This window comes from Equus przewalskii, chromosome 10 (assembly GCF_037783145.1).
Source record: "Equus przewalskii isolate Varuska chromosome 10, EquPr2, whole genome shotgun sequence".
In the NCBI taxonomy this organism is placed as follows: Eukaryota; Metazoa; Chordata; class Mammalia; order Perissodactyla; family Equidae; genus Equus; species Equus przewalskii.
In genome coordinates this window covers 22,276,672-22,301,862 of record NC_091840.1, presented here as the reverse complement: position 1 = coordinate 22,301,862, position 25,191 = coordinate 22,276,672, and the positions used below count along the sequence as shown (strand labels likewise).

General features: G+C 42.2%; 2 protein-coding genes across 7 annotated transcripts in view; one reads left to right on the top strand and one right to left on the bottom strand.

Moving 5' to 3' along the window:
• Positions 1-25,191, top strand: part of WIPF2 (WAS/WASL interacting protein family member 2) — a 43,054-nt gene that overhangs the window by 12,844 nt on the left and 5,019 nt on the right. For 5 of the 6 annotated variants that reach the window (XM_070562041.1, XM_070562042.1, XM_070562044.1 and 2 more), the window contains 6 exons: positions 8,043-8,174; positions 14,306-14,438; positions 15,146-15,262; positions 15,606-16,262; positions 23,431-23,640; positions 24,971-25,072. In XM_070562041.1, coding sequence (XP_070418142.1) covers positions 8,112-8,174; positions 14,306-14,438; positions 15,146-15,262; positions 15,606-16,262; positions 23,431-23,640; positions 24,971-25,072 — 1,282 coding nt within the window. In that variant the 5' untranslated portion in view covers positions 8,043-8,111. Of the gene's footprint in view, positions 1-7,888; positions 7,939-8,042; positions 8,175-14,305; positions 14,439-15,145; positions 15,263-15,605; positions 16,263-23,430; positions 23,641-24,970; positions 25,073-25,191 lie in introns of all 6 variants that reach the window. The other variant, XM_070562045.1, reaches the window with a different exon arrangement.
• Positions 21,216-21,739, bottom strand: LOC103550177 (small EDRK-rich factor 2-like). The gene has a single exon (XM_070562047.1). The coding sequence runs from the start codon at positions 21,677-21,679 to the stop codon at positions 21,500-21,502; it is 180 nt and encodes a 59-aa protein (XP_070418148.1). The 5' UTR covers positions 21,680-21,739; the 3' UTR covers positions 21,216-21,499.

Below are 25,191 nucleotides of genomic sequence, written 5' to 3'. Positions count from 1 at the left end.
ACTGAAACGTTGTTATGTGGAGCTTGACTGTACAGCCTGAGGAAACCGTGTTGGCTCTGACATAGAGCTGATTTGCGTTCTAAGATGAGCAGCTCTATAGAAATAGCCCTAATATGTTTTTACATGTTCCGTTGAAACGGTTTGAGCATATTAAGTCACAAAACAATGCTAAATCTGAAGTTATTGTGTCATTGATTATTGATCGCTGACTATGTTATAAGGCACAAATTTGAACTATTACTGATTTACTGCTATCTATTTGCTGTACGTGTTCCCCTACCTTCCCAATATTCAGTTTTCAGGATAACAGGATTTTCTCTTTGCTCTAAGTGTGGTAGAGATGTGGTAGAGGTTGGGGATGTTTGGTGAGGTCATTCCCTAATCTCTGTTTGGCATGATTTTGAGACATTTAATTTACAGTTGCTCTTGCATTTATCTCTCATTATCTTTCTTATGAAGCCATTCTTTGCAGCTGTGGTTATTTAATTGACCACAAGAGAAGACTTCTCATTGATTTGCCATCATTAGATGAGAGGACTTGTCTTCCTGGTTACCCTGTATCTGGGAATAACCCACGGTACCTAATATTTACCACATCAAGTAGTATATGAATAAGTAGACTTCTGGGTTTATGTTTTTAGGGCTTTTCAAAAATAATCTGGGACAAGAGGAAAGAGTCATGTTTGAGGGAAAAGCTGTTGTATTGGGAGAAATTATATTTGAAAGGATTTCATCATATAGTTATATATTTTTCTTCTGCCTCCTTCCTTTTCTCTTCCAGGGTTGTGTGCTGCCTATTACAGTGGACAATCATTGATGTAAAGAGTAAAACATCCAGGTTTAGTTGTAGAAGTCCTAGGATTTTCAGTTTAAATATTTATCGTGTAGTTGGAAAGATCATTTTTTCCCGTTCATGGAGTAACATTGGAATTTTAATTCATTCCATCTTGACACATGATAGAAATCTGTTTCACCAGAGGTTTGACTGAATTTAATTTCGGGGGCCGGGTAGCACCTTCTCCATTGAGAGAAGAGGGCTGTGGAATATTTTTAAACTGTATAAAGCCTTTAGGGGCGATGGTAAAATATGTTTAACATGAAAGTTATTCTCATCTGTTTCCTTGTATTTTAGAGAAACCAAAAATGCTTTAGTAGAAACCCTCTGCTGTATTTTGTCCTACAACACATGGAGGTGTGTTCATAATTATGTGTTGACATCAGTTTCCACGTAATTATAGGAACCTGTTTGGTTCCTGCTGTTTGGTAGTCTCCTGGGGTGGCATGTGGATACTCTTAGCGCCTGGCTCTTCTCCCATGTTGGGATTCTTTGGCCTGGGAACTGGATACCATTATGCCACTGGGATAATGAGCTCCTACCTCCCCATACTGTACTTCTTTTCAGGAGCAAAGTTGATGGGCAGGTGGACAGGCAGGCAGATTATCCAGGTGACTTTTAACCCTGGAAGGCTTCCAGTTAGTACCTAGGTCCCTAGCTGTGCTTAAGCCAAGAGATCAAGTACAGTCTGTGGGATTAATAAGGTAACTGATTGAAGTTGTTTACTTTGGGTGTGAAGCTGTTCGTTGGTTTAGACTTCTTTGGTATTACAGGCATATTGGATAGAGAACGATACTGCTTTTGGATTTGGAGGCTGGCCTGTAAGGCCTCAGATTTCATCTCCTACCACTCTCCCTCCCACTGTGTTCCAGCTACCCTGACTTTCTTACTAGTTCTCTCACACATCAAACTCTTTCCCATCTCGGGGTTTTCAGTTGCTGTTTGTTCATTCTTTCTGGAATGTTCTTATCCCAGATATTCATAGGGCTTGCTCTGCTCATGGAGAGGCTTCTTTGGAGAGCCACCTCCCCCCGCAAGCCCCCCTCACTGCAACCCTATCTAAAAGAATACTCCACCATACTCCTGCACTCTCCCTTTATGATTCTCTTTCTTAAATTCTTTTTATCAGTAACTGAGATACTGAGATTATATGTTTCCTTGTTTATCTCTTCTACTAGAATGTAAGCTACAAGACAAGAAACTTGTCTTGTTCAGCCTCTAGAACAGGGTTTATCAACCTCAGCATTATTGACATTTTGAACCAGATAACTTCTTTGTCATAGGGAGCTGTCCTATGCATTATAGAATGTTTAGCAGGAGCCTTGTTTTGTATTCACTTGATGCCAGTAGCAGCCCCAGTCATTACAATCAAAAATGTCTGTAGGGGGCCGGCCTGGTGGCATAGCAGTTAAGTGCGCACGTTCTGCTTCTCAGCAGCCCAGGGTTCACTGGTTCGGATCCTGGGTGCAGACATGGCACCGCTTGGCAAAAGCCATGCTGTGGTAGATGTCCCACATATAAAGTAGAGGAAGATGGTCATGAATGGTAGCTCAGGGCCAGTCTTCCTCAGCAAAAAGAGGAGGATTAGCAGTAGTTAGCTCAGGGCTAATCTTCCTCAAAAAAAAAGAAAAGTCTGTAGGCATTGCTGAATGTCTCCTGGGGAACAAAATCACCCCAGCTCAGAATTATTGTTATAGAACAATGCTTTGGCACCTAGTGGGTGCTTAGTAAATATTTTTGAATGGATTAAGTGGTGGGTGCTCAATAAATATTTATTGCATGGTAGATGAATTCATGAATGAATGAATTCAGCAAGTTTTTTTTAAAGATTGGCCCTAAGCTAACGTCTGTAGCCTATCTTGTTTTTTTTCTTTTTCTTCTCCCCAAAGCCCCCTAGTTCACAGTTGTATATGCTAGTTGTAGGTCCTTCTAGTTCTACTATGTGAGACGCTACCTCAGCATGGCTTGATGAGTTGTGCTAGGTCCGTGCCAAGCATCTGAACTGGTGAAACCCTGGGCTTCTGAAGCAGAGCATGTGAACTTAACCACTCGGCCACAGGGCCAGCCCCTCAGCAAGTTAAAAATTCTTGGAACACTGAACTTTGCACGTAGCCCTGTGTTTCTTCCTTTCCTCTTTTCGTAGTTATCCATTCTTCTGTCTTTTCTGTTTCTGGCACATTGATCCTTCTTTTGTTGCTTTTTTTACTCCACTCAGACTTGCTTGCTCTTTCAGACAGTGCTGAGCTTAAATTTACTTTTGTTCAGTTCAGCAAGTGACTATTGAGCAACTACTCTGTGCTGTAAAATAATAGGAAAAAGCTGTAGAAAGATACGGTCCGGTCTGTGCTTAAGAGCTCATTGGGTTAAATGGACATAGATAAATGAAATGTTCCTTTCAAGTTTAATTCTTAGTTCCGGGTACTGTCTAAACTATACTAATGGGCCGTCATGGGGTATTTGAGTCAGTAGTCGTCAAGTGCTCATCAGAATGGGGTGAAATTGCTGTTGAATTTGGAGTCTAGTTTTAACAAAAACCTACCCACTCACTTTTTATTTTCATTTGTTGCAGTTACCCTTGGTTTCTTGCTGTTCATTCTATTTGTCTAAAACCTGGTTGAGAAATGTACAAAATGGACTTGCTCATTTTGAGCTTGTCTGATGTGAAGGTTTGTAGGGTTGGTGGTTTTATTTATTTATGATTGTGAACAGCTGACTCATCAATGAGTTTTTAATGTCCGTGCTTGGAAAGTCTTGCCACCCCACCTACCTGGATTATTGAAGCCACATTAGGCAAGGCTGGAGTTCCTTCTGGCTGGGATTAAAATATACCAAACAAAAACTCCATTCTCTATTATGTGACTTTCTTTGTCCTAGAGCAACTGGCTTTCTCTTTCTGCCAAACATTTTATGTTCCATCTCTGATACTGTTAGAAAGCTTTCTTTTGATTTGAACTGTGGGATCAGAAGAATTCCGTTGGGAGAATATCTGGAACCATTTCCTCTTGAAGACACAGCTGTCTAGATTATCTAGAAGGCAGGGTGGGCAGAGCTATTGGTCTTTCAGAGAAGATCTTGAAATGTCTCTTTTACCTCTCTCTGTGTTTCTTTATGTTGGGAAGAGGTTTAATAGGATATTAAAGAACTGAACATGTATTTAAGAAAGTTGTAATTTTTTTGTTGACACCCCAAATTCCTGTTCATATGACTGGTTCTTGTAAGGCGGAACTAAGGCCCATGAGACTTTGCTGAGGGAGGCAGCCTACTTTTTTAAGGTCAGTTTTTTTCCCCTGTGGGATTTTGTTGGATACTTCGATACAAAACCTGTAATTTACTCTGTAATCAAAGCTGAGATCAAAAGAAAGTGTAGTTACCTGAGGTCTCTTAGCATGAAAGTAGATGGCATTAAAATTTAGAATTAAAGAAAAATTTTGTTTAATAACTTGCAATTGAAACCTGAGTTTTTAACAGCAGAATGCTATTTGAAAAGAGGCCCCAAATTGTAGTAGTAACTATGATGTCTCTTAGATCATTTTTAAATATATGAAAAAAAGCAACAACTAAATTCGATTTTTCATTTATTAAATGTAAAAAGCAATAGTCGATGTCTCTGCATTCAGAAAGTCTCTTGCTTTTAAAATTTAGGAATATTTGGAAAATTAACTTTAAAAAAATTTAGGAATATTTGGAATGAAATGTTAGGAAATTGAATAGAAAAATAGGTTTTGCCTTTTGAAGAACAGAAGAAAGCACTTGTTAAAAGTACATTGCTTGAGTTTTGTGAAGACTTATTTCTGAATTTTGTGATAAATTTGACGTCAAGAAGATTTGAAATAATGCTCTCTGATCTTTATTTCAAAGAAACTAACTTCTGAGGATGTGAAAAGCTTATTATATCGTGGTTTTTAAGATGGAAGGGCTTGGGGCCAGCCTGGTGGCACGTCGGTTAAGTTTACATGTTCCACTTTACTGGTTCGGATCCTGAGTGCAGACCTATGCACCACTTGTCAAGCCATGCTGTGGCATGCGTCCCACATAGAAAGTCAAGGAAGTTGGGCATGGATGTTAGCTCAGGGCCAGTCTTCCTCAGCCAAAAAGAGGAGGATTAGTGGCAGATGTTAGAGGCAACCCAAAATATTTCTGAAAATCAAGGACTCTGAAGAGCACAGATGGTGAGATTTGTAGTTCTGATGTAATAGATCAGAAAGGAAAAACAATTCTGTAGAGAACTCCCCCCCCTTTTTTTTTTTTGCTTAAGAAGATTAGCCCTGAGCTAACTTCTGTGCCAGTCTTCCTCTATTTTATATATGGGTTGCTGCCATAGCATGGCTCATGAGGGGTGTAGGGTGCCCGTGATCCAAACCCACGAACACAGGCCACTGAAGCAGAGGGTGCCGAACTCAACCACTAGGCCACGAGGCTGGTCCTCTTTTTTTCTTTTTAAGTTTAATCTCAGGTTTAACCTCAGGAATGTAAGAATCTTACAATTTTAATAGACAGTGTTTCCAGAAGGCCTGAATTTGTCTTTGGATTAAAAATTGGTCACTAAAATTTGTCTTTCTGTCATAAAACTTCATAAACTATTTTTGGTTCATTTGTCTTTAACTAAAAGCAGTTCTCGAAACAGCACTCTGCGTTGGATTACTGATTCTAAGTATCAATACTAAATTGGTTTGAATAAAGGGAAAGGAAAGTTGTATGAATTTAAATTTACATAAGTTGGGCTGCTCTTGGAACAGAAAGAGAGCTGTTTGTATTCCCTCACTAAGGTAGAAATTTGGAATGGGGTGAATTTCCATTTGGGGAAAAATAGTAGAAAATTGCTAAACCAAACCAGTTTCTAGTAGAGATGTTGTTCGTAGTGATTAGCGAAATAGAAAGGGATCAGAAGACCTAGGTTTGAGTCCTAACTCTGCAGTTTACTCCTGAGCGGTCTTGGGCGGTTGCCCTTAGATCAGTCAGTCTTTTTTTTTTTCTTTCTACTTTTTCTCCCACAATCCCCAGGTACATAGTTGTATATTTTAGTTGTGGGTCCTTCTAGTTGTGGCATGTGGGACGCCGCCTCAGCATGGCCTGATGAGCAGTGCCATGTCCGTGCCCAGGATCCAAACCGGTGAAACCCTGGGCAGCCGAAGCGTAGTGCGTGAACTTAACCACTCGGCCATGGGGCTGGCCCCTCAGTCAGTCTTTCTAATGAGCATGCGTGCATTGCCATTCCTGGAGCTTTGTTGTCCTCACCTGTAAAATGAGAAATGATAATACTCTTCTGTTGTGTACCATTGTATGCTAAATGTCACTGATAGGAGCGTGTCATACATGCAGTCCTTATAGAAGCAGAAGAAAGATTGAAGGCCATTGCCGGTTGTCAACACTAAAGTCTATCACCTGATGAAGGTGATTTTTTTTGGATGGATCTATTTTGAAATTGGCATTTGAATTGAGCCTATTTTAAGAAGGCATCTTTGGGGTCGGCCCGGTGGCGCAGCGGTTAAGTGTGCACGTTCCGCTTCTGGTGGCCCGGGGTTTGCCGGTTCGGATCCCGGGTACGGACATGGCACTTGGCAAGCGGTGCCACATCCGCACCCGGGATCCGAACCGGCAAACCCCGGGCCACCAGAAGCGGAACGTGCACACTTAACCGCTGCGCCACCGGGCCGACCCCCACAAATGACTTTTAAAACTCAACAATAAGAAAACAAGCAGCCCATTTAAAAACTGGACAAAAGACCTGAACAGACACCTCACCAAGAAGATATATAGATGGCAAGCAAGTAAGCTTATGAAAAGATGTTCAATTTCATATGTCATCAGGGAATTGCATATTAAAACAGTGAGATACCAGGGCCCGGCCTAGTGGCTCAGCAGTTAAGTTCGAATGTTCCACTTTGGTGGCCCGGGGTTCGCAGGTTTGGATCCTGGGTGCAGACCTATGCACTGCTTGTCAAGCCATGCTGTGGCAGGTGTCCCACATAGAAAGTAGAGGAAGATGGGCACAGATGTTAGCTCAGGACCAGTCTTCCTCAACAAAAAGAGGAGGATTGGCAGGTTAGCTCAGGGCTAATCTTCCTCAAAAAAAACAAAGACAAAAAACCCAATGCGATACCACTACACACCTGTATGGCCAGAATCTAAAACACTGCCAACACCAAATGCTGATAAGGATGTGAAGCAGTAGGAACTCTTGTTCATTGCCAGTGGGAGTGCAAAATGGTGTAGCCACTTGGAAGATGGTTTGGCAGTTTGTTACAGAATATAGGCTTACCATATGATCCAGCAGTCATGCTCCTTGGTATTTACTCGAGTGAGCTGAAAACTTATGTCCACACAAAAACTTGCACGAGGATATTTATAGCAGGTTTATCCATAATTGCTAAAACTTAGAAGCAACCAAGGTGCCCTTCAGTAGGTGAATGGATAAACAGTGGTGCATTCAGACAATGGAATATTATTCAGGGCTGAAAAGAAGTGAGCTATCAAGCTGTGAAAAGACATGGAGGAAACTTAAATGCATATTATAAGTGAAAGAAACCAACCTGAAAAGGCTACATGTTACATGATTCCAACTATGTGACATTCTGGAAAAGGCAAAACTATGAAGACAGTAAAAAGATCAGTGGTTGCCAGGGGTAGGGGGGAAGAAGGGATGAATAGGCGGAGCACAGAGGATTTTTAGGGCAGCAAAACTATTCTGTGTGATAACCGCAGCGGTGGGTAGTTGTCATTGTACATTTGTCCAAACCTAAAGAATGTACAACACCAAGAGTGAACCCTAATGTAAACTGTGGACTTCGGGTGATAATGAGGTGTCAATGTGGATTCATCGCTTGTAGCAAATGTACTACTGCAGGATATAGATAGTTGAGGAGGCTGTGTCTGTGTGTGGGGTATATGGGTACCCTCTGTATGTTCTGTTCAATTTTGCTGTGAACCTAAAACTACTCTAAAAAATAAACATTTATTAATCTAAAAAATTTTGTCAAAATAAAACAATAATATGTGACAGAGACCATGTGTGGCCTACAAAGCCTAAAATGTTTATTATCTGGCCTTTTACAGAAAAAGTTTACCAAACCCTGGACTGTATCCCAGTGGAACTAGGAGATGAGGTGCTTAGTTTCTCTCTACTGTCATGCCTGGTCCTCTAGTTCTCCTAGGTACTCAGTGTCTCTAATGGGAAAGTTGTTCTCATGAATTTCTGTTTCATTTGCAGGTATATGAGTGACCTAAAGCTGCAGATTAAAAGGGAGAGAGAGCAGTGCCAACTGCAAGCAGGGCAAGGATGCCAATTCCTCCTCCCCCTCCACCCCCGCCTGGTCCTCCTCCACCTCCCACTTTTAACCAGGTAGGTAATCCTTCCACCTGGCTGTCTCAAAACCTCAATGAATACTTGGGGCTTCCTAGTATAAGACAGCATACTCAAAGACATATGGTGTAGGACGATGGAGAATTAACAAGTCAAGTCTGTCCTCATCAACTAGGTTGTGATTCCTGAGAGGTCATCTTAGAACCATAGTGGCTTATCTAGTTTTCTCGTCCTGGTTCAGTCTAAAGGGAGATTTGTACAGGTGATATCAGAGTGGGAACTAGTGCTTCTCCCCTAAACTATTTTATAAAGGTCAGTGTGTCATTTCTCTGGCATCCTTGAGAAAAGGTATGGCAATTCCTGGTGTTTGTTTCTTGCTGCCGTTTCATCTCCTTTTCTTCTACTCCAGATCACTTAGTTTTACAGCCAAGTCCATCAAGTCTAATACACCATCAAGAAAGAAAGGAGTTTATGGAACATATTAGTAAAAAGACTTAAAGGTTCGATAATGGGCGGAAAAAAAGCAGTGTGGCTTCTGAACCAAGGAGGTAGCCACTTTTCCAGTTGTCCCCCCATATCCACAGGGGATTGGTTCCAGGACCCCCGTGGATACCAAAATCCAAGGATGCTCAAGTCCCGTATATAAAATGGCATAGTATTTGCATATAACCTGTGCACATCCTCCCATATACTTTAAATCATCTCTAGATTACTTATAATACCTAATACAATGGAAATGCTATGTAAATAGTTGTTCTACTCTATTGTTTAGGGAATAATGACAAGGAAAAAAGTCTGTACATGTTCAGTGCAGACACAACCCTCACAGGCCTTTCAGTCAGCGGTTGGTTGAATCTGTTGATGCGGAAATGGCAGATACAGAGGGCCAACTGTACTATATCTGGATTGTGATATCTAGTGTCACATGAAGAAGAAGCAACCTGGATGCTTTTTCTCATTTTTGTAAAATTTAGAAGCAAGAGTAACTTTAGAGAATGAATATCCTGGAAGTGTGTGTTTGTGTGTGTGTGAGGTGTTTAACAGATGAGAAATGGTTCCCTAAAGAAGAAAAGTGACTTGTATAGCTAATTTATTTCAGAACTAGGACTAGAGTTCAGGTCTACCGACTTGTTTTTTCCCCTTAACTTCTGGTTTTCAGACATTTTATTTGAGGATATGTATGAACCCCCTTTTTGGATGAAATTTTATGTGGAAGTGCAATAAGTGAAGTAGATAAAAGCATAGCTGCTCCACTTATAGTGGCATTCAAGGACCCAAAGACTGTGCTTCGATCTCTATAACTTCTTGGATTACTGCCCTACATTGTGATTTACTCAACAGCCTTTTACTGGGGGCTTACTATGTGTCAGGGACTTGGCTAGGCATACAGTTAGAAAGTCCAGGTAATTTTACTCTGTGCTTACATATTGCTTCACTCTTTTACAGTGATAACTTATTTATATAATTAAAGAGAGGAAAAATATGCAGATAAGCAAAAAGAAGCAAATAAAAATCATCTGTAATACCATCACCAGAAATGAGACAGTTTCTGTTTTCAAGGCTCCCAGTGCAGTGGGTCAGACAGACAAGTCAACAGGCAAATTCTCTGCTATGCAGAGATAAAGAGGGCCACAAAGAAGGGCACCTCACCTAGTGGTTGGAGGGAGAGGAGGCAGTCAGAGAAGGCTTCCAGTAGGGAGGTGATACTTGAGCTGAGTCTTAAAAGGTGGGTAGAGTTTAGCCAGAAAGAGAAGAGGGAGGGAGGGCATTCGAAGTTGAGGAGGTAGCCTGTGGAAGGGTGCTGATTTCTGAGAAAGCACCTAGAGGTTTAGATTATTGCTTGAAGAGCTATGGTGAGAGACGAAGCTGGAGAGGAATGGGCTGGAGTTTGGATTTTTCTTCTTCTGATGATAGGAAGGTGTGTATTTCAGCAGCAGGAGTAACCTGGTTGAGTTTGTATTGGAAAGATCTTTCTTAACAGTGTGGAGAGTAGGTTGTGGGTTGAGACTGGAGACAGGGAGGCCGAAACTAGAGACAGAAGCCTATTGCAATTGAAAATTAAGGGTCTGGACTAAAGCAGTGAGGATGGAGAGTGGAGACGAGAAACACTTATCTTAGAGTTTGATGGCACTATCTAGAAGAGTGAGGAGAGGAAGGAGATTTGAATGACTCTAGTTTGGGGGCTTGGTTGAATGACGGTGCTATTTACAAAGAGAATACGAGCTCAACTTTCGACACGTTTGGTAATATTTTAATAATATTTTTCTCTTTACAAAAGTAATATGTTCAAGAAATTTATGAACTATGGATGAGCAAAAGGGAGCAATTACCCATAATCCAACCATTCATAACAGTTTTATATATATCCTTCCTCTCCTCCCTCCCTTTTATCTATCTACTTTTTTAAAAAAGAGGTTATGCTATATATACATACTGATTTCTAATCTCTTCTTACTCAATACATCGTGAATGACTTCTCATATCATTAAATGGTTAGTGATACCATTAGAACATTTTTTACTGTACTGAAAATGTGGAAAAAATTAGAGAATACCAATAAAAATAGAAAATGTTAAACTATCTATAACCTTTGTTAACATTTTAGATGTTATATATATTTATTGTAGGAAAACTGGAAAATACAAATAAATGTAAAGAATTACTACCTGAAATTAACTTTTGCTATTATCAGTGTATATCCTTCCAGAAATTTTCTATATGTGTGTACCTTTTTTCTTCCAAATAATAACCTAGGTATTGTTTTTTGAGCCCCTATTATACACCAGGCACTGTGCTAATTAAGCTCTTGAAAAGTGTTATATTTCACTTTATTCTCAAAACTACCCTAGATAGTTTTGATAGGTTCTCTTGATGGTCCTGTTCTATAGAATAGAAAGTGAATTATGTTGCATATATTGTTTTATGCTTACTTGATTGTGTTAAACATTTACTGCTACGTAAAGATATTTACTTGTACATCTTTAAGAACTTAACTGGCATCCCATTGTATGGTTATACCATCATTGTTCCTTTTGGTTGAACTTTTAGATTATTTTCAGTTTTATGCTATTATAAACTTTTTGCTATTATTAACATCTTTGTGCACTGCTCCAATTGTTTTCTTTTTTTTTTTTTAAAGATTTTCTTTTTTTCCTTTTTCTCCCCAAAGCCCCCCGGTACATAGTTGTATATTCTTCGTTGTGGGTCCTCCTAGTTGTGGCATGTGGGACGCTGCCTCAGCGTGGCTTGATGAGCAGTGCCATGTCCGTGCCCAGGATTCAAACCAAGGAAACACTGGGCCGCCTGCAGTTTTCTTAAAGTTAATTCCTAGAAGTAGAATTCTTGTGCTAGACTTTATAAGGGTGTTTGATACATAAATTATGTTCTGGAAAGATCACCCAACTTGTCTTACCCCAGGTAGTACAAGAGTACTTGTTTCCCTGGATCCTTATTGACTACCGTAGGACAGTTATTTATTCTACACGTTTTTTTAATATCCTCACTGTGCTAGGCACTGTACAACAGTGATCGGTGGACCCTGCCTTCATGAAGCTAGCAGTCTCTTTAGTTACAATTTTAACTTTTACCAGTTTCATTGGTAAATAATGATACTGTGTTTTAGCCTGCATTTTTTATTGTAATTGAAAAATTTTTTCATATTTGCTGGCTCTTTGATTTCTTTTATGCAGTATTGTTCATATTCTTTGCTTGTTATCCTATTGATTCATAAGTCATATTTATATGTTAATGCTCTACAGATTTAGGACACTACCTTTGTGTCTGTCGTATGTTACATTCGTCACATGTGATTTTTCCTTCCCGTATGTCATCTGCTTATTTACTTATATTCCTAAGTAAATAGTTTGTAATAGGCAAGTCTGTCAATCTTTTCCTGTATTTTAGTTGTCATGCTTTCCTTTCAGTTGTGTCCTTCCCCTTACCTAATTTTTTAATATACATTAATCCCCCCCTCATGTGCAGGGGATATGTTGCAAGACCCCCAGTGGATACTTGAAATCACGATAGTACTGAACTCTATATACTGTTTTTTCCTATACATACATACCTATGGTAAAGTTTAATTTATGAATTAGGCACAGTAAGAGATTAACAACAATAACTTCTCTTTGGCATATCTGAATTGCCGACATCACTACTCTTGCACTTTGGGGCCATCATTAAGTAAAATAAGGGTTGTTTGAACACCAGCACTACAATACCTCAACAGTCGATCTGATAACCCAAGATGGGTGGGTAGCATATACAGCATGGATACACTGGACAAAGGGATGATTCATGTACTAGGCAGGATAGAGTGGGATAGCGTGAAATTTCATCACACTACTCAGAACAGCATGCAGTTTAAAACTTATGAATTGTTTATTTCTGGAATTTTCCATTTAATATTTTTAGACTGCAGTTGACCATGGTAACTTAAACTGTAAAAAAATGAAACTGTGGATAAGGGGGACTACTGTAGTATCTTTAATTTACATTTTATAATTCAGCTAGAATTTGAGAGTAAGCTATGAGGTAGGGATTTAATTTTGTTTTTTTCCAAAAATTAATAAGTTGTTATTAACAGCTTGTTTTTAGTAATCTATGCTTTCTGCACTGATGAAATATACTTTTATTATTTCTTATATAGACCTAGGCTTACTTATGGACTTCCTGTTGTGTTCCATTTATCTAGCTGTCTGTCCCTGTGCTCCTGTTGTAGTTGGTCCTAGCCTTTAGTGGTGCAAGTACCATTTTCATAGTTTTTTCCAAATACTTAGTCTTCCAGATGGATTTTAGAAGAAATTTTTTTTTTTTTTTGCAAGATTAGCCCTGAGCTAACCTGCCAATCCTCCTCTTTTTGCTGAGGAAGACTAGCCCTGAGCTAACATCCATGCCCACCTTCCTCTACTTTATATGTGGGGCGCCTCCCACAGCATGCTGGCCAAGCAGTGCCATGTCTGCACCTGGGATCCGAACCAGCGAACCCCGGGCCACCAAAGCAGAATGTGGGAACTTAACTGCTGCACCACCGGGCCGGCCCCTAGAGGAATTTTTTAATGGTTTCCAAAAGATTCCATTGGGTGTTTTAATTTAAAAAGTTCTACATTTGAAAACTTTGTAAGGGACATGGTATTGATGTGTTGTATTTAGGTATGTGTAGGATATTCATTTGGAGATGTCCTATAGGCATTGGCATATATTGGTATAAAGCTCAGATCAAGGAGTGGGGAAAAGATATAAAGATTTGAGATTTTGGGGGTTATAGGTGGTATTCAAACCCTGAGACTGGATAAGCTTGCTTAGGGATATTTAGATGGAGGCTGAGGATAGAATTCTGTGAAATGACGTTTAAGAGGTAGGTAGAGGATGAAGAACTTGAAAAGAAACAGAATGTTGTTGAAAGAGACAGTAGGGAAAGTGGAAAAGACATGGGCTTTGATGTTGTCAGACAAGCCTTCAGATCTCAGCTCTGCATTTACTAATCATGTGGCTAATTTTCCTCACCTTTGTTTCCTCATCTTTGGAATGGGAATAATACAGTCTATTTTATAACATTGTTTAGAGGATAAATTGAAGTAATAGGGAGGCAATCAGGTATGTTAGTTGGGATAAGATATGAATTTTAGAGTCACTGTCTGGGTTTGGATCCTTTCTTTACTATTTACGGGATTCATGGCTTTAGTAAACTGTCAGCCTTTGGCCCCCACTTTCCAAATGAATAATGATAATAGTACCTTTCTCACAGGAATATTGCAAGATTTAAATGAGATAATGCAAGTAATGTTCTTAGCACAATGCCTGAGGCATAGTAGGGACTCAATGAATGTTTGTCCTGATGATGATGATCATGATGATGATGATGATCATGATGATGATGGTAGATGTAAAGCCTGTAACACACAGCCCAGCACGTAGGTACTCAGTAAATAGTAGTATAGGCCTCCTATCAGAAGGTGCTGATTAAGAGGGAGACTGATCACTTTCACAGAAGGTACAGTAGGAGAAAAAGGATAGAGAGCGATAGTGCACATTGTTACTGTCGTTTGGCACATATATCTGATTAGATTAGAGAAGCATCTCATGGAATCCAGTTTGGCTTAAGGTATTTATCCCAAGCTTTTGATGAAGGGAACTATTTAGGATGAACTTATATTTCCCTCTTCCTCCAGGCAAACACAGAGCTGCCCAAGCTGAGTAGAGATGAACAGCGGGGTCGAGGTGCCCTCTTACAGGACATCTGCAAAGGAACCAAGCTGAAGAAGGTGACCAACATTAACGATCGGAGTGCTCCCATCCTTGAGAGTGAGTCTAAGCTTCATTTCCTAGTGAACCACCAGCATCCCAGGATTGACTTGGAGACTTAGCTGGCTTGTCATATTTATTGTTGGGGCTTGAGTGGGAGAGTTTTGTGCTTTGGGAGAGTTTTCTTTGCCTGTCTTCTTATCTGTTCATTTGAATACCTTAGAAATTTCTTTTTTACCTTTGGGAAGCATTCTCAGGATTAAGACTCCTATCTCCTACTGTAATTAGTGCTGTTTAGGGCACATCTTTGGCTGTTCTCTGGGGAGACTACCACATTCCCAAAAACTGCTAAGCTAAAGCCAATGATGATTTTCTAATTGCTACAAGTGTCCATTCTGATAGGCCTATGGAGAGTTTGCTCACACCTGGGTCCCCTGAGTCATTGGCACCCTTACCAACTGGTACTTGGAGAGGAGAGCTCAGAGAACTCTGTCGAACATGTCTTTGTCCTGGTTATCCCTCTGCCTTAAAAAGGGAAGATTGGCTCTTGTTTCTTTTGTTGTCTCTCTTTCATCACAGTGAGGAGTTTCATCTCCACGTGAAGTTGTGGAGCAGTGGCCTAGCCTTTATTTATTAATGGGAAGGCAAAAGCAAGATTGCTTTGTTTGCAAATTAAAGCCCAGATAGAGGAGGGATTTCTCCTCAGAATTGACTTGGTCATCAGCTCAGAGCATATGAAGTGAAAACCCTAATGGTATGCTTTCCAGAACCCAAAGGAAGCAGTGGTGGTTACGGCTCTGGAACAGCTACCCTGCAGCCCAAGGGAGGTCTCTTCCAAGGAGGGGTGCCAAAGCTCCGACCTGTGGGAGCCAAGGATGTTTCAGGTACCTCATAAGTACTTTCTTGGCACATTAATTTCTGACTGGTCCCAAGTGAGCCATTTGGGGTTGAGGAGTGTGGTAGAGGTGGTAGGAAGGAGGCAAGGAAGGAGGGGAGGAGTTATAGAATGGAATAAAGCAAAAGCTGAGGAATTAAATAAAAATGTATTCAGCTTATATCAGCAGTATTTGTTAATGGGCCCTGAGCCTAAAACCAGATTAAAACCCAGAACTATACAGGTACTTTCCCTGCTACCGTGCTGATTGCTCTAGGAGGCTGGGTGAAGTAGGGATACTGACCAACATATATCTGGCTCTGTTGACCCAGTGCTGTCTGGTGTGTTTGTAGAGAACCTAGCTGGTAAGCCAGCTCTACAGGTCCCCAGTTCTCGAGCTGCTGCTCCAAGGCCTCCAGTGTCTACAGCCAGCGGGCGCCCTCAAGATGATACTGACAACAGCCGAGCCTCTCTCCCAGAACTGCCCCGGATGCAGAGACCCTCATTACCAGACCTCTCCCGGCCTAATACTACCAGCAGTACGGGCATGAAGCACAGCTCCTCTGCTCCTCCTCCGCCACCCCCAGGGCGGCGTGCCAATGCACCCTCTACACCTCTGCCTATGCACAGCAACAAAGCCCCAGCCTACAACAGAGAGAAACCCTTGCCGCCCACGCCTGGACAAAGGCTTCACCCTGGTCGAGAGGGACCTCCTGCTCCACCCCCAGTCAAACCACCTCCTTCCCCTGTGAATATCAGAACGGGACCAAGTGGCCAGTCTCTGGCCCCTCCTCCTCCGCCTTACCGCCAGCCTCCTGGGGTCCCCAATGGACCCTCCAGTCCCACTAATGAGTCAGCCCCTGAGCTGCCACAGAGACACAATTCTTTGCATAGGAAGACAGCAGGGCCTGTCAGAGGCCTGGCACCTCCTCCACCCACCTCAGCTTCCCCTTCTTTACAGAGTAATAGGCCTCCTCCTCCAGCCCGAGACCCTCCCAGTCGGGGAGCAGGTAAGTGCCTGGAGGCACCTTTTTTCCCTTTCTTACAGAAAGTTGAGTTTATCTTTTCTCTTCAACCTTTTCCCCAAAGCTCTCCTTCAGTGACTGAAGAGAATAAGAATTCACTTACTCATTCATCAGGTTTATTGAGTGCCTTTTTATGTGTTTGGACTGTGTTGTTAGGGAAACAGCAATAAATAGAAAAGACAAAAAATTCCTGTTCTCTTGGACAGTCAAGCAAATAAATTAGTAAAAAAATGTGTAAATACATAGTATGTAGGTGCTTTAGAGAAATACAAAGCAGAGAAGGGGATTAGGATATACTAGGGTGGGGATGGAGTGATGATATTTTCAGTTGCAGAGGTGGGGAGTGAAGTAGGGTCAGGGAAGGGCTTACTGATAAAGTGACAGTTTGGCAAAGACCTGAAGAAAGTGAGGGAGTAAGCTAAGCAGGCATTGAGAAAGCAAACGCAAAGGCCATGAGACTGAGGACAGCAAGGAGACCATTGTGGCAGGACTAGAATGAGGGAGAGGGAGAGTGTCGGGACTCGGAGGTCAAAGAGCTAGATTTCCATGGGAGAACATTGTAGGACTTTGTAAAGACTTTGGGTTGTACTCTGTGTGAGATAAGGAGCCGCTGGAAGGGTTGGAATAGGGGAGTAGGATTGATTGACCTTCTCAAAAGATCACTAGCTCCTGCGTTGAGAACAGACTTGCAGGAGGACAAAGGTGGCAAAAGGAGACCACTTAGGAGGCTGTTGCAATAAACTGGGCAGGTGGGTAGGACCACAGCAGGTTTGGGGGAAGGGAGAACAAGTCAAATTTGAGATACCTGTTAGGCATCCAAGAGGAAATACTGAATTGGTGATTGGCTATCAAACTCAGAAGGGAAGTTCAGATGAGAGGTCTGGCTAGAGAGAGAAATTTGAATGATATTGAAAGCCACATACTGGGTGAGATCACCTAGGAAGTGAATATAAATAGAGAGGAGATCTGAGACCTGAGGTCACAGAGGTGAAGAACAGCAAGCAGAGGAAGCTGAGAAAGAGTCTCTAGTGAGGAAGGAGGGAGGGACACCAGGAGAGTGATGGAAAAACTCCAAGATAGAGTGAGTGATCAACTGTGTCCAGTGCTGCAGATGAGTCAGGTAAGTTGAAGACTAAGAATGACATTGATCTTGGCAACAGGGGAGTCTTTTTGAGGGACCCCCAAACAACATGGGACCCTTTTGAGTAGTTTTAGTAGAATGGTAGAGGAAGGGTGATCATGGAAGTCTAATTGGGATGGGCTCAAGAACGCAGGGATAGGAGAAGAGGAATTGGAGATAGCAATATAGACATCCCTTAGGGAGTTTGCTGTAGAGGGGAGTGGGGGTGCAGATGAATGGTTGCTGGAGAAGGATGTGGGATTGAAGATTGGGTCCCCCCCTCCAAGAGGAGAGAGACTTCACCATCTGTATACTGGTGGAATGATCCAGTAGAGAGGGGGAAAATTTCCTGAGTAATGTCCTTGAGGAGGCAAGAAGGAATGGAATCTGATTCATAGATAAGGGGTTGATCTTAGATAAGAACACAGATAGTTCTTCTGTGGTAACAGGAGGGAAGGCAAAGCATAGAGGCATAGAAGCAAGTGGGTAGGTGGACGTAGTGATAGGAGCATGTGGAAGGTTTCTTCTGATTTGCTTCTGTTTTCTTGGTGTGATAGCAAAGACATCTGCTGTGAATGAGGGAAGGGAAGAAGAGGGAGATGTGAGAGAGAGAAAAGGGCATGAAGTGGTCATCTGGAAGTGTGCGAGAGTGAATGGAGTAGGGAAGTGTACTAGGATAACCAGCCACAGGAAGGGCCACTCGAGATTAGGGACCATACATTTAAAGTGAGGTGTGTGTTCAGCTGTGCATGTGCAGGTACTGAGTAGGGGCAGAGTTGTATTTAACCAGGGTTAGCATTTTTTAGGGGAGAGTTGGGCAAGGGAGTGTGTAAGGGAGTGATTGTAACAATGGGCCATAGCCCTAAAATGGGTGAGGAGGGGATTAAGGAACCCTAGAAAAGGTAGACGAGGTTGTATAATCTTTTTACAAAATAGCATGACAAATTAGAGGGTGAAGGAGACCATGACGGCTGTCTAGGGCCTTCTTAGAACCAGGAATTTTGGCTTCCATATCCTCTTGTATCATTGGGCTTTGAGCCACACCTTCCACAAATGGCTTTTGAGCTTTTATTTTAAACAATCAGTCTCTGCAGGTATAGATCATTGATTAAGAAGTTCTGTCCTCAAGAAGCCTGTATTAAAAGCGCATTAACTTGTCCTGCTGCTTGGTTAGGTACATAGAGATTTGTAGTGTAGGAGCTGGCAGTCTAACATAAGGCACTTGTGCAGTAGCCTGCTGTGTTCCTGATCCCGTGTCTCCCTGGCTTTAGCTGTAAGGATACAGTCCTAAAGTGGACTTTGATTCTACAAAGTTTAGGTTTAAAATTATTATTTTTTCGTTTTGAGGAAGATTAGCCCTGAGCTAACATCCACAGCCAATCCTCCTCTTTTTACTGAGGAAGACTGGCCCTGAGCTAACAACTGTGCCCATCTTCCTCTACCTTATCTGTGGGACACCTATCACAGCATGGCTTGCCAAGCAGTGCCATGTCCGCACCCGGGATCCGAACCAGCAAACTCCGGGCCACTGAAGTGGAATGTGCAAACTTAACCACTGCACCACCTTAACTTTTGTTAACTTTTGTTAACTTTTTTTAAAAAAAAAGTTAAAATCAAGTTTTTTGATTTTAACTTAGGGATTTTTGAAAGACCCTTTATCCGAGCAGTGCCCATATCTTTCCAACGCTATCCAGGACTAGAAGTGGAGAAAAATGTAATTTCTCTGCATTGAACTGAGTAGTTTTAAATGTCTCCGTACTTCTTGCTTTCCATTTCTCAGTTCTTTCTTTAGGAAAATGTGAAGTTATGAACCCTGTTCTTCTGTCTGTTGGGCATCTCCAACTTTGAGGGCTGGTAGAGGCCTCAGTCTGCTTTCCTCGTCAGTAACCAGAGCAGCAATTCTTAAGAATGACACACTGGAAAGAAATTGAGTTATTTTAGTCAGATCTTTTGAGTATTGGCTCTCTTTGTTGTGTGACATTGGGAAGATTACTCTGATTCTCTGAGTTTGTTTCCCCATCTGTAAAATGGTGTTCATAGTACTTTCAGAGGTGGTTGTAAATCAAAGTATATATGAAAGTGCTTTGTAGTATACTGATGAATGTGAGTGGTTTTATGCAAAGGACTTCCAGGTAGTTCATGGACTTATCTCTGTTATTAAATAATGTTATGACAATATTATGTGATAATATACTTTTGTTTTCATATGAATTATTTACATTTGAAAGAGTATGGAGTCTTTTGTCTTTTCAGGGTACGTAGGGACCAAAGAAATCCCACATTATTGGTTCATAGAGTTTGTTTCCTGAATTTTTTCCTTTGGAGAGTAAAACACTATCTTTTTTTTTTTCCTGAGGAAGATTTGCCCTGAGCTCACATCTGTGCCCATCTTCCTCTATTTTATATGTGGGACGCCTGCCACAGCATGGCTTGATAAGCAGCACTAGGTATGCACCTGGGATCCGAACCTGTGCACCCCGGGCCACTGAAGTGGAGCGTGCGAACTTGACCACTATGCCACTGGGCCAGCCCCTACACTGTCTATTTTTAAAGGAATTTTTTTCTTTTCAAAAGAATCAATACCATCATGCTTTCCTCAAAATTGGGTTTATCTTAGAGTACAAAAGGTGATCTCCCACCCCGAGGTTTTTTTACAAACTGGTTTCTTAGGGTCTTGGGTTCTGATTCTGTCACTTGAAACAGTCTTAAAACTGGATATGGCAAAGAGCTCAGAAACTTACTGGAGATGGTGGAACCTGGTTGGGATGACTGGCCCTGCTCTGTTTTGCCGGTCCAGGTTGGCTTTAATCACTGCCACCTGCCAAGTGTCCAGCTGGTATCCTTTTGAGCCTAGCTAATTCTGTCTGCCTTACTCTGTCTTGCCCTGCCCTGGGAATACAGACAAGCTCTTAGGATCCTGAGAAATCTGGGTTTTAGGGAGATATTTTGAGGATGACCTGAAAGACCTTTGGTTTGGGCAGATTTGGAATGAAAACAAGGCTCAGAGAGCTGCTGGGAGGTGTTAAGGAGATTTCTCTTTAATTATTGCCTCTAATGGCCACTGTACATACTTAAAGAGACCTTAAAAAGAGTGAGGGAGAGGGGCTGGCCCCGTGGCCGAGTGGTTAAGTTCACGCGCTCCGCTGCAGGCGGCCCAGTGTTTCATCGGTTGGAATCCTGGGCGCGGACATGGCACTGCTCATCAAACCATGCTGAGGCAGCGTCCCACATGCCACAACTAGGAGGACCCACAATGAAGAATATACAACTATGTACTAGGGGGCTTTGGGGAGAAAAACGAAAAAAATAAAATCTTTAAAAAAAAAAAAAAGAGTGAGGGAGAGTTGACATTTTGGGTGTGTCTTATAGGAAGCAAAAACTAAAATTTTTTAGCCTGCAGTGCTGGACCCGTTATATATATGCATCATCCCATTACTGTTACATGCTTAACTGTAGTCACTCTGTAGAGATTCTGATAGTAATTCAGGAAGAATAATAAGATGTACTTTTATTACTAAAATGGTGTTGTCTGTTACGCCAAGTAGTCTCTCCATGTACTATTTAGGTAACAACTATTTATTGGACATGGCCTAGGTACCAAAAGATGCACTGCCTTCTCACTGGGCTGTAAATTTGTTGGGGAGATAAGATACATAATACTTGTGGCAGTTATGGAAGAGCAGTGTGGGGGAGGGGAAGAGCAGACATGTGCTGCGTCTGTTTGTATTAGTTCTGTGACCTTAGACAACCTGAGTCCCAGTTTCCTCATCTGTGAAGTGGAGACAATACCACGTACTTTGCAGGGGTGACTGTAAGAATTTTTTTTTTTGACTTACAAAGCTACTTTTAATACTTTGGGGTGAGCCCCACAGGAATAAAAAACACTGGGAAGGGGTAACCTCCTCACCCCCAGGAGTGGCCCAGGGGGAGAGAGGCTACCTGAGGGCAAGGAAACACAAAAGGGACCCGCTGCAGACTCAGGGCAAAGGGAATGCCATCGGTGCTGGGACCTGTGAGCACTACAGGAGAAAACGCGAGCGTGGTGGGACTGGCTCCAGGCACACAGGCGAAGGGCAAGAGGGTTGGACACGAAGCCACAAAGCTACTTGGGTTCCTCCTCCTTCTCGTTTGCCTTTTTCTGCTTCTGCTGCACGATCTCCGAGTCCCTCTGCTTGCGGGCGGCAGCAGAAAGCCCGTTATCTCGGCGCTTTCCCTTACCCGAGTCGCTCTGCTTTTTCATATTCTTCTGGCGGGCGAGCTCGCGCTGGTTACCGCGCGTCATGGCGACGGCAGTGGCTCCGGCCTGCCTCTCTTGCGTCCCCTCGTTCAGTCCGACGTTGCAGGCCCCAGAATTTTTTAAGATTTAATGCATATAAAGCACCCAGGAGAGTGCCTGGAACATAATGGATACCAAACAAGTGGTAGCTACTGTTATTGTTAATGTAGAGCATAGAAGTAATACAACTTAAACACATTAGAACCTATTCCAATGATGCCGCCATTTCTTCAAATAGGCTTTTGACATTACCTCCAACTTGGTGGCAAAGTTTTCTCTTTTATGGATGAATGTGACTTTTGAAAATGGCCAAAAAGCAGAGTCAGACGTAGGTACGAATATTTTTGTTGTTGTTGGTGGGGCGACCTCAGAGATGTCTAGCTATCATATAATAATATTTATGGATCTGTCTGATGAACTGGGTTTGCAGGCAGTTCCAAAAGAGGTATTGCCAATTTTTTTGAGCAACATGACTTTCCTTGGAGAAACGTAACTTCCTCAAATGTATTTCATTTTAGTCTGTGCTATTAAATGCTAGAATAAGTGACGTAACCTATATATGGTGTGGGAGAGCAAAGAAGGAGGGGCTCAGAATAGAGTGGATTGCTTTGGGAAAACCTGGAGAAGATGGGACTTGAGTTGAACCTTAAAGGATAGGTAGGATTTGGTAGTAAGGGAAGAGGCACGCTATTTCAGAGTATTGTGAGGGAGTCACAAGAGCAAAACATATCTAATTTGGTTTATTCAGCAAACGTCGTTTGGGTACTTCCCTTGTGCTGTACATTCGGCTAAGCTTGGGAACACCAGTGAATGGACACTGCTCTGACTTTAAGGAATACACACAGTGTACTGGGAAAGAAGCACATGTAATGAATAATTATAATTCAGTATAGCAGAGTGGTAGAGAGTTACAGAGGCGACAGTGGAAGTGCAGAAGAGGCTACCCAGCCCAGCCTAGGAATTAAGAAAGGAATAAGAGAAGGTGAGATCAGGCTGACCGATGGGGAGGTTACAGTGTAAAAAAGGAGGATAATTGGATGAGACCCAGTTGGGGATGTAGGAAATGCAAAGGCCTTGAAAAAGTTTGGGCAAGTTATTTTGGGGAGATTAGTGAGTTGGTGGTATGCAGAATGGATTGGAAAGGTAAGAGATTAGAAGCCAAGAGAACATTTGGGAGGCTTTTTGCAGTGGAACAGGCTAAATATGAGAAGACCCTGAACTGTGGAGGAAGGCATGGAAAAGCAGGAAAAAAGTCATCAAGAATGGGTAGAGGGGCCGGCTCCGTGGCAGAGTGGTTAAGTCCACACCCTCAGCTTCGGTAGCCCAGGATTTCACTGGTTCGAATCCTGAGCATGGACGTGGCACTGCTCTTCAGGCCATGTTGAGGCGGTGTCCCACGTGCCACAGCTAGAAGGACCCACAACTAAAATATACAGCTGTGTACTGGAGGGATTTGGGGAGGAAAAGCAAAAAAAAAAAAAAAAAAAAATAGGTAGAGTTCCTGACTGACTTCTCATGGGAAATGAAAAAGGGTCATACCTTTATCCTGAACTTCGGTTTCTGGAAGAATAGTGATGCTGTTAAAGAAGTGGGGATGAGAGGAGTGTGAATACGCTATTTAACATGCTGCACAGAGGCTCACAGAGCCCAGTTCTTTGGGAAAGCACCCAGGCACTCTTTTAGTCCGTGTCTCTCAAATCCCTCTACTCCTCACCATCTCTACATCCAAACCTAACTGCTCTGGATTTTAATTGCAGCTCCTCCACCCCCTCCACCCATGATCCGAAATGGTGCCAGGGACGCTCCTCCTCCCCCGCCACCATACCGAATGCATGGGTCAGAGCCCCTGAGCCGAGGAAAGCCCCCACCTCCGCCCTCCAGGACGCCAGCTGGGCCACCCCCTCCTCCTCCACCACCCCTGAGGAATGGCCACAGAGATTCAATTACCACTGTTCGATCTTTCTTGGGTGAGTAGCTAGTTCGCTGTTTTAGTCTCATAGTTCCAGTGGTGACGTTGCTAATTCCAGTGGCTACTGTAGAGTGGGATGATCACTCTGTATCCTCCATTCACAGCTGTTCCTCTCCTGACTTCACCTCAGACTTCCAGGCCCTGTTTATTGACATCCCTTTCCGTATGCGAATTCTAGGCATGGAATAGGCTTTGGAAAAGATTGAAGTAAAATCAGCAAGTGTCGTGCTAACTCTAAAGCCACCCATATCTGTGGTTAGCTTTTAGGTCAGAGACTTATCCTCTTTAGGATTATTCAGATAGGACTTATGTATTCTCTTAGGAAGAAGAGCTCCTTTCTGGCCCTTTAAAAACAAAACTAAACACTGTGCACAACATTTATCTAGTAATCCAAAGCTACTAACTAGTTGGGTTACTTTGAGGAAGTCACTTCCCTATCTGTGAAACAAGGAGGTTGACTAGATTATGAGTGTATCAGCTTAAATTTTCCAAAGTTGTAAATGAAGCTTGGGCTACACCTAAGAGATTCTAATTCATTAGATCCTGGATGGAGCCCCAGGCAAAGGTTGTCCAGAGGGTATGTTAGACCCTCTGTTGAGGACCCCTGGAAAGATCTATATGGCCTCTGTCAGCCCTAACACTCTAGATTCTTTTATAGTTGACTCTTCTCTGCCCCTGCTCTAGTCTGTTCCTATTAGGTGGACCAGAGTTTTTGCTTTGAAGATATGTCCTTTGGAATGTGATCGAGCTATACAACTAGAAGATTTGAGCCTTCCTGTAGAGGGGCTGTGGAAAGTGGGAGTGGGGGTCATGGGATGGCTCTCCCAACTGTGTTGCAGACCTAAATGAGAGTGACCTGGGCCCAAAAGAGAATTATCTAATCAGATCTCTCACTGGCTGGTGACAAATATTCCCATTTTAGGTTAATTTCTACAAATTTGTGGATTCAGTTCATTTGGTTTCCCATGGTGATATTCTGTAAGATGACTATGTTATAGAAACACAGAACCATAATTTCTTTCTGCTCTCATGCAAACAGCTGGGCTCCTTTCCTGTTGTGTGCCTGATTTTTGATAGGAAGATTTAAAGAATCAGCTCAAAGACTCATTCTTTAATGTAAAGAGCTTTTGAGCACGTCCTCTTTGCATATGAGGCACATGGAGTGATGCTGTTACTGTCCTCAGGCACCTTGGTTTACAGGGCAAGGCAGGCCCTCATAGTACATCCGAATGCATGAGAGACTAGTAAAGGGGAGATCAGAAGTGGTACAGAGGCGTGTGGGCTCACAAGAAAGGGTGATAGGAATTAATATTCTGTTCCTTTCACAGATGATTTTGAGTCAAAGTATTCTTTCCACCCAGTAGAAGACTTTCCTGCTCCAGAAGAATATAAACACTTTCAGAGAATATATCCCAGCAAAACAAACCGAGGTGAGAGGAGTAGTGATGAAAATTTTTCCATAAGTGCATAGAATGTAGAATTGGTGTCCTTTTCTTAGGTTAAAAATTGCTTTTCCTCATCTTCATTTTCTTAAAAAAACAACAAAACA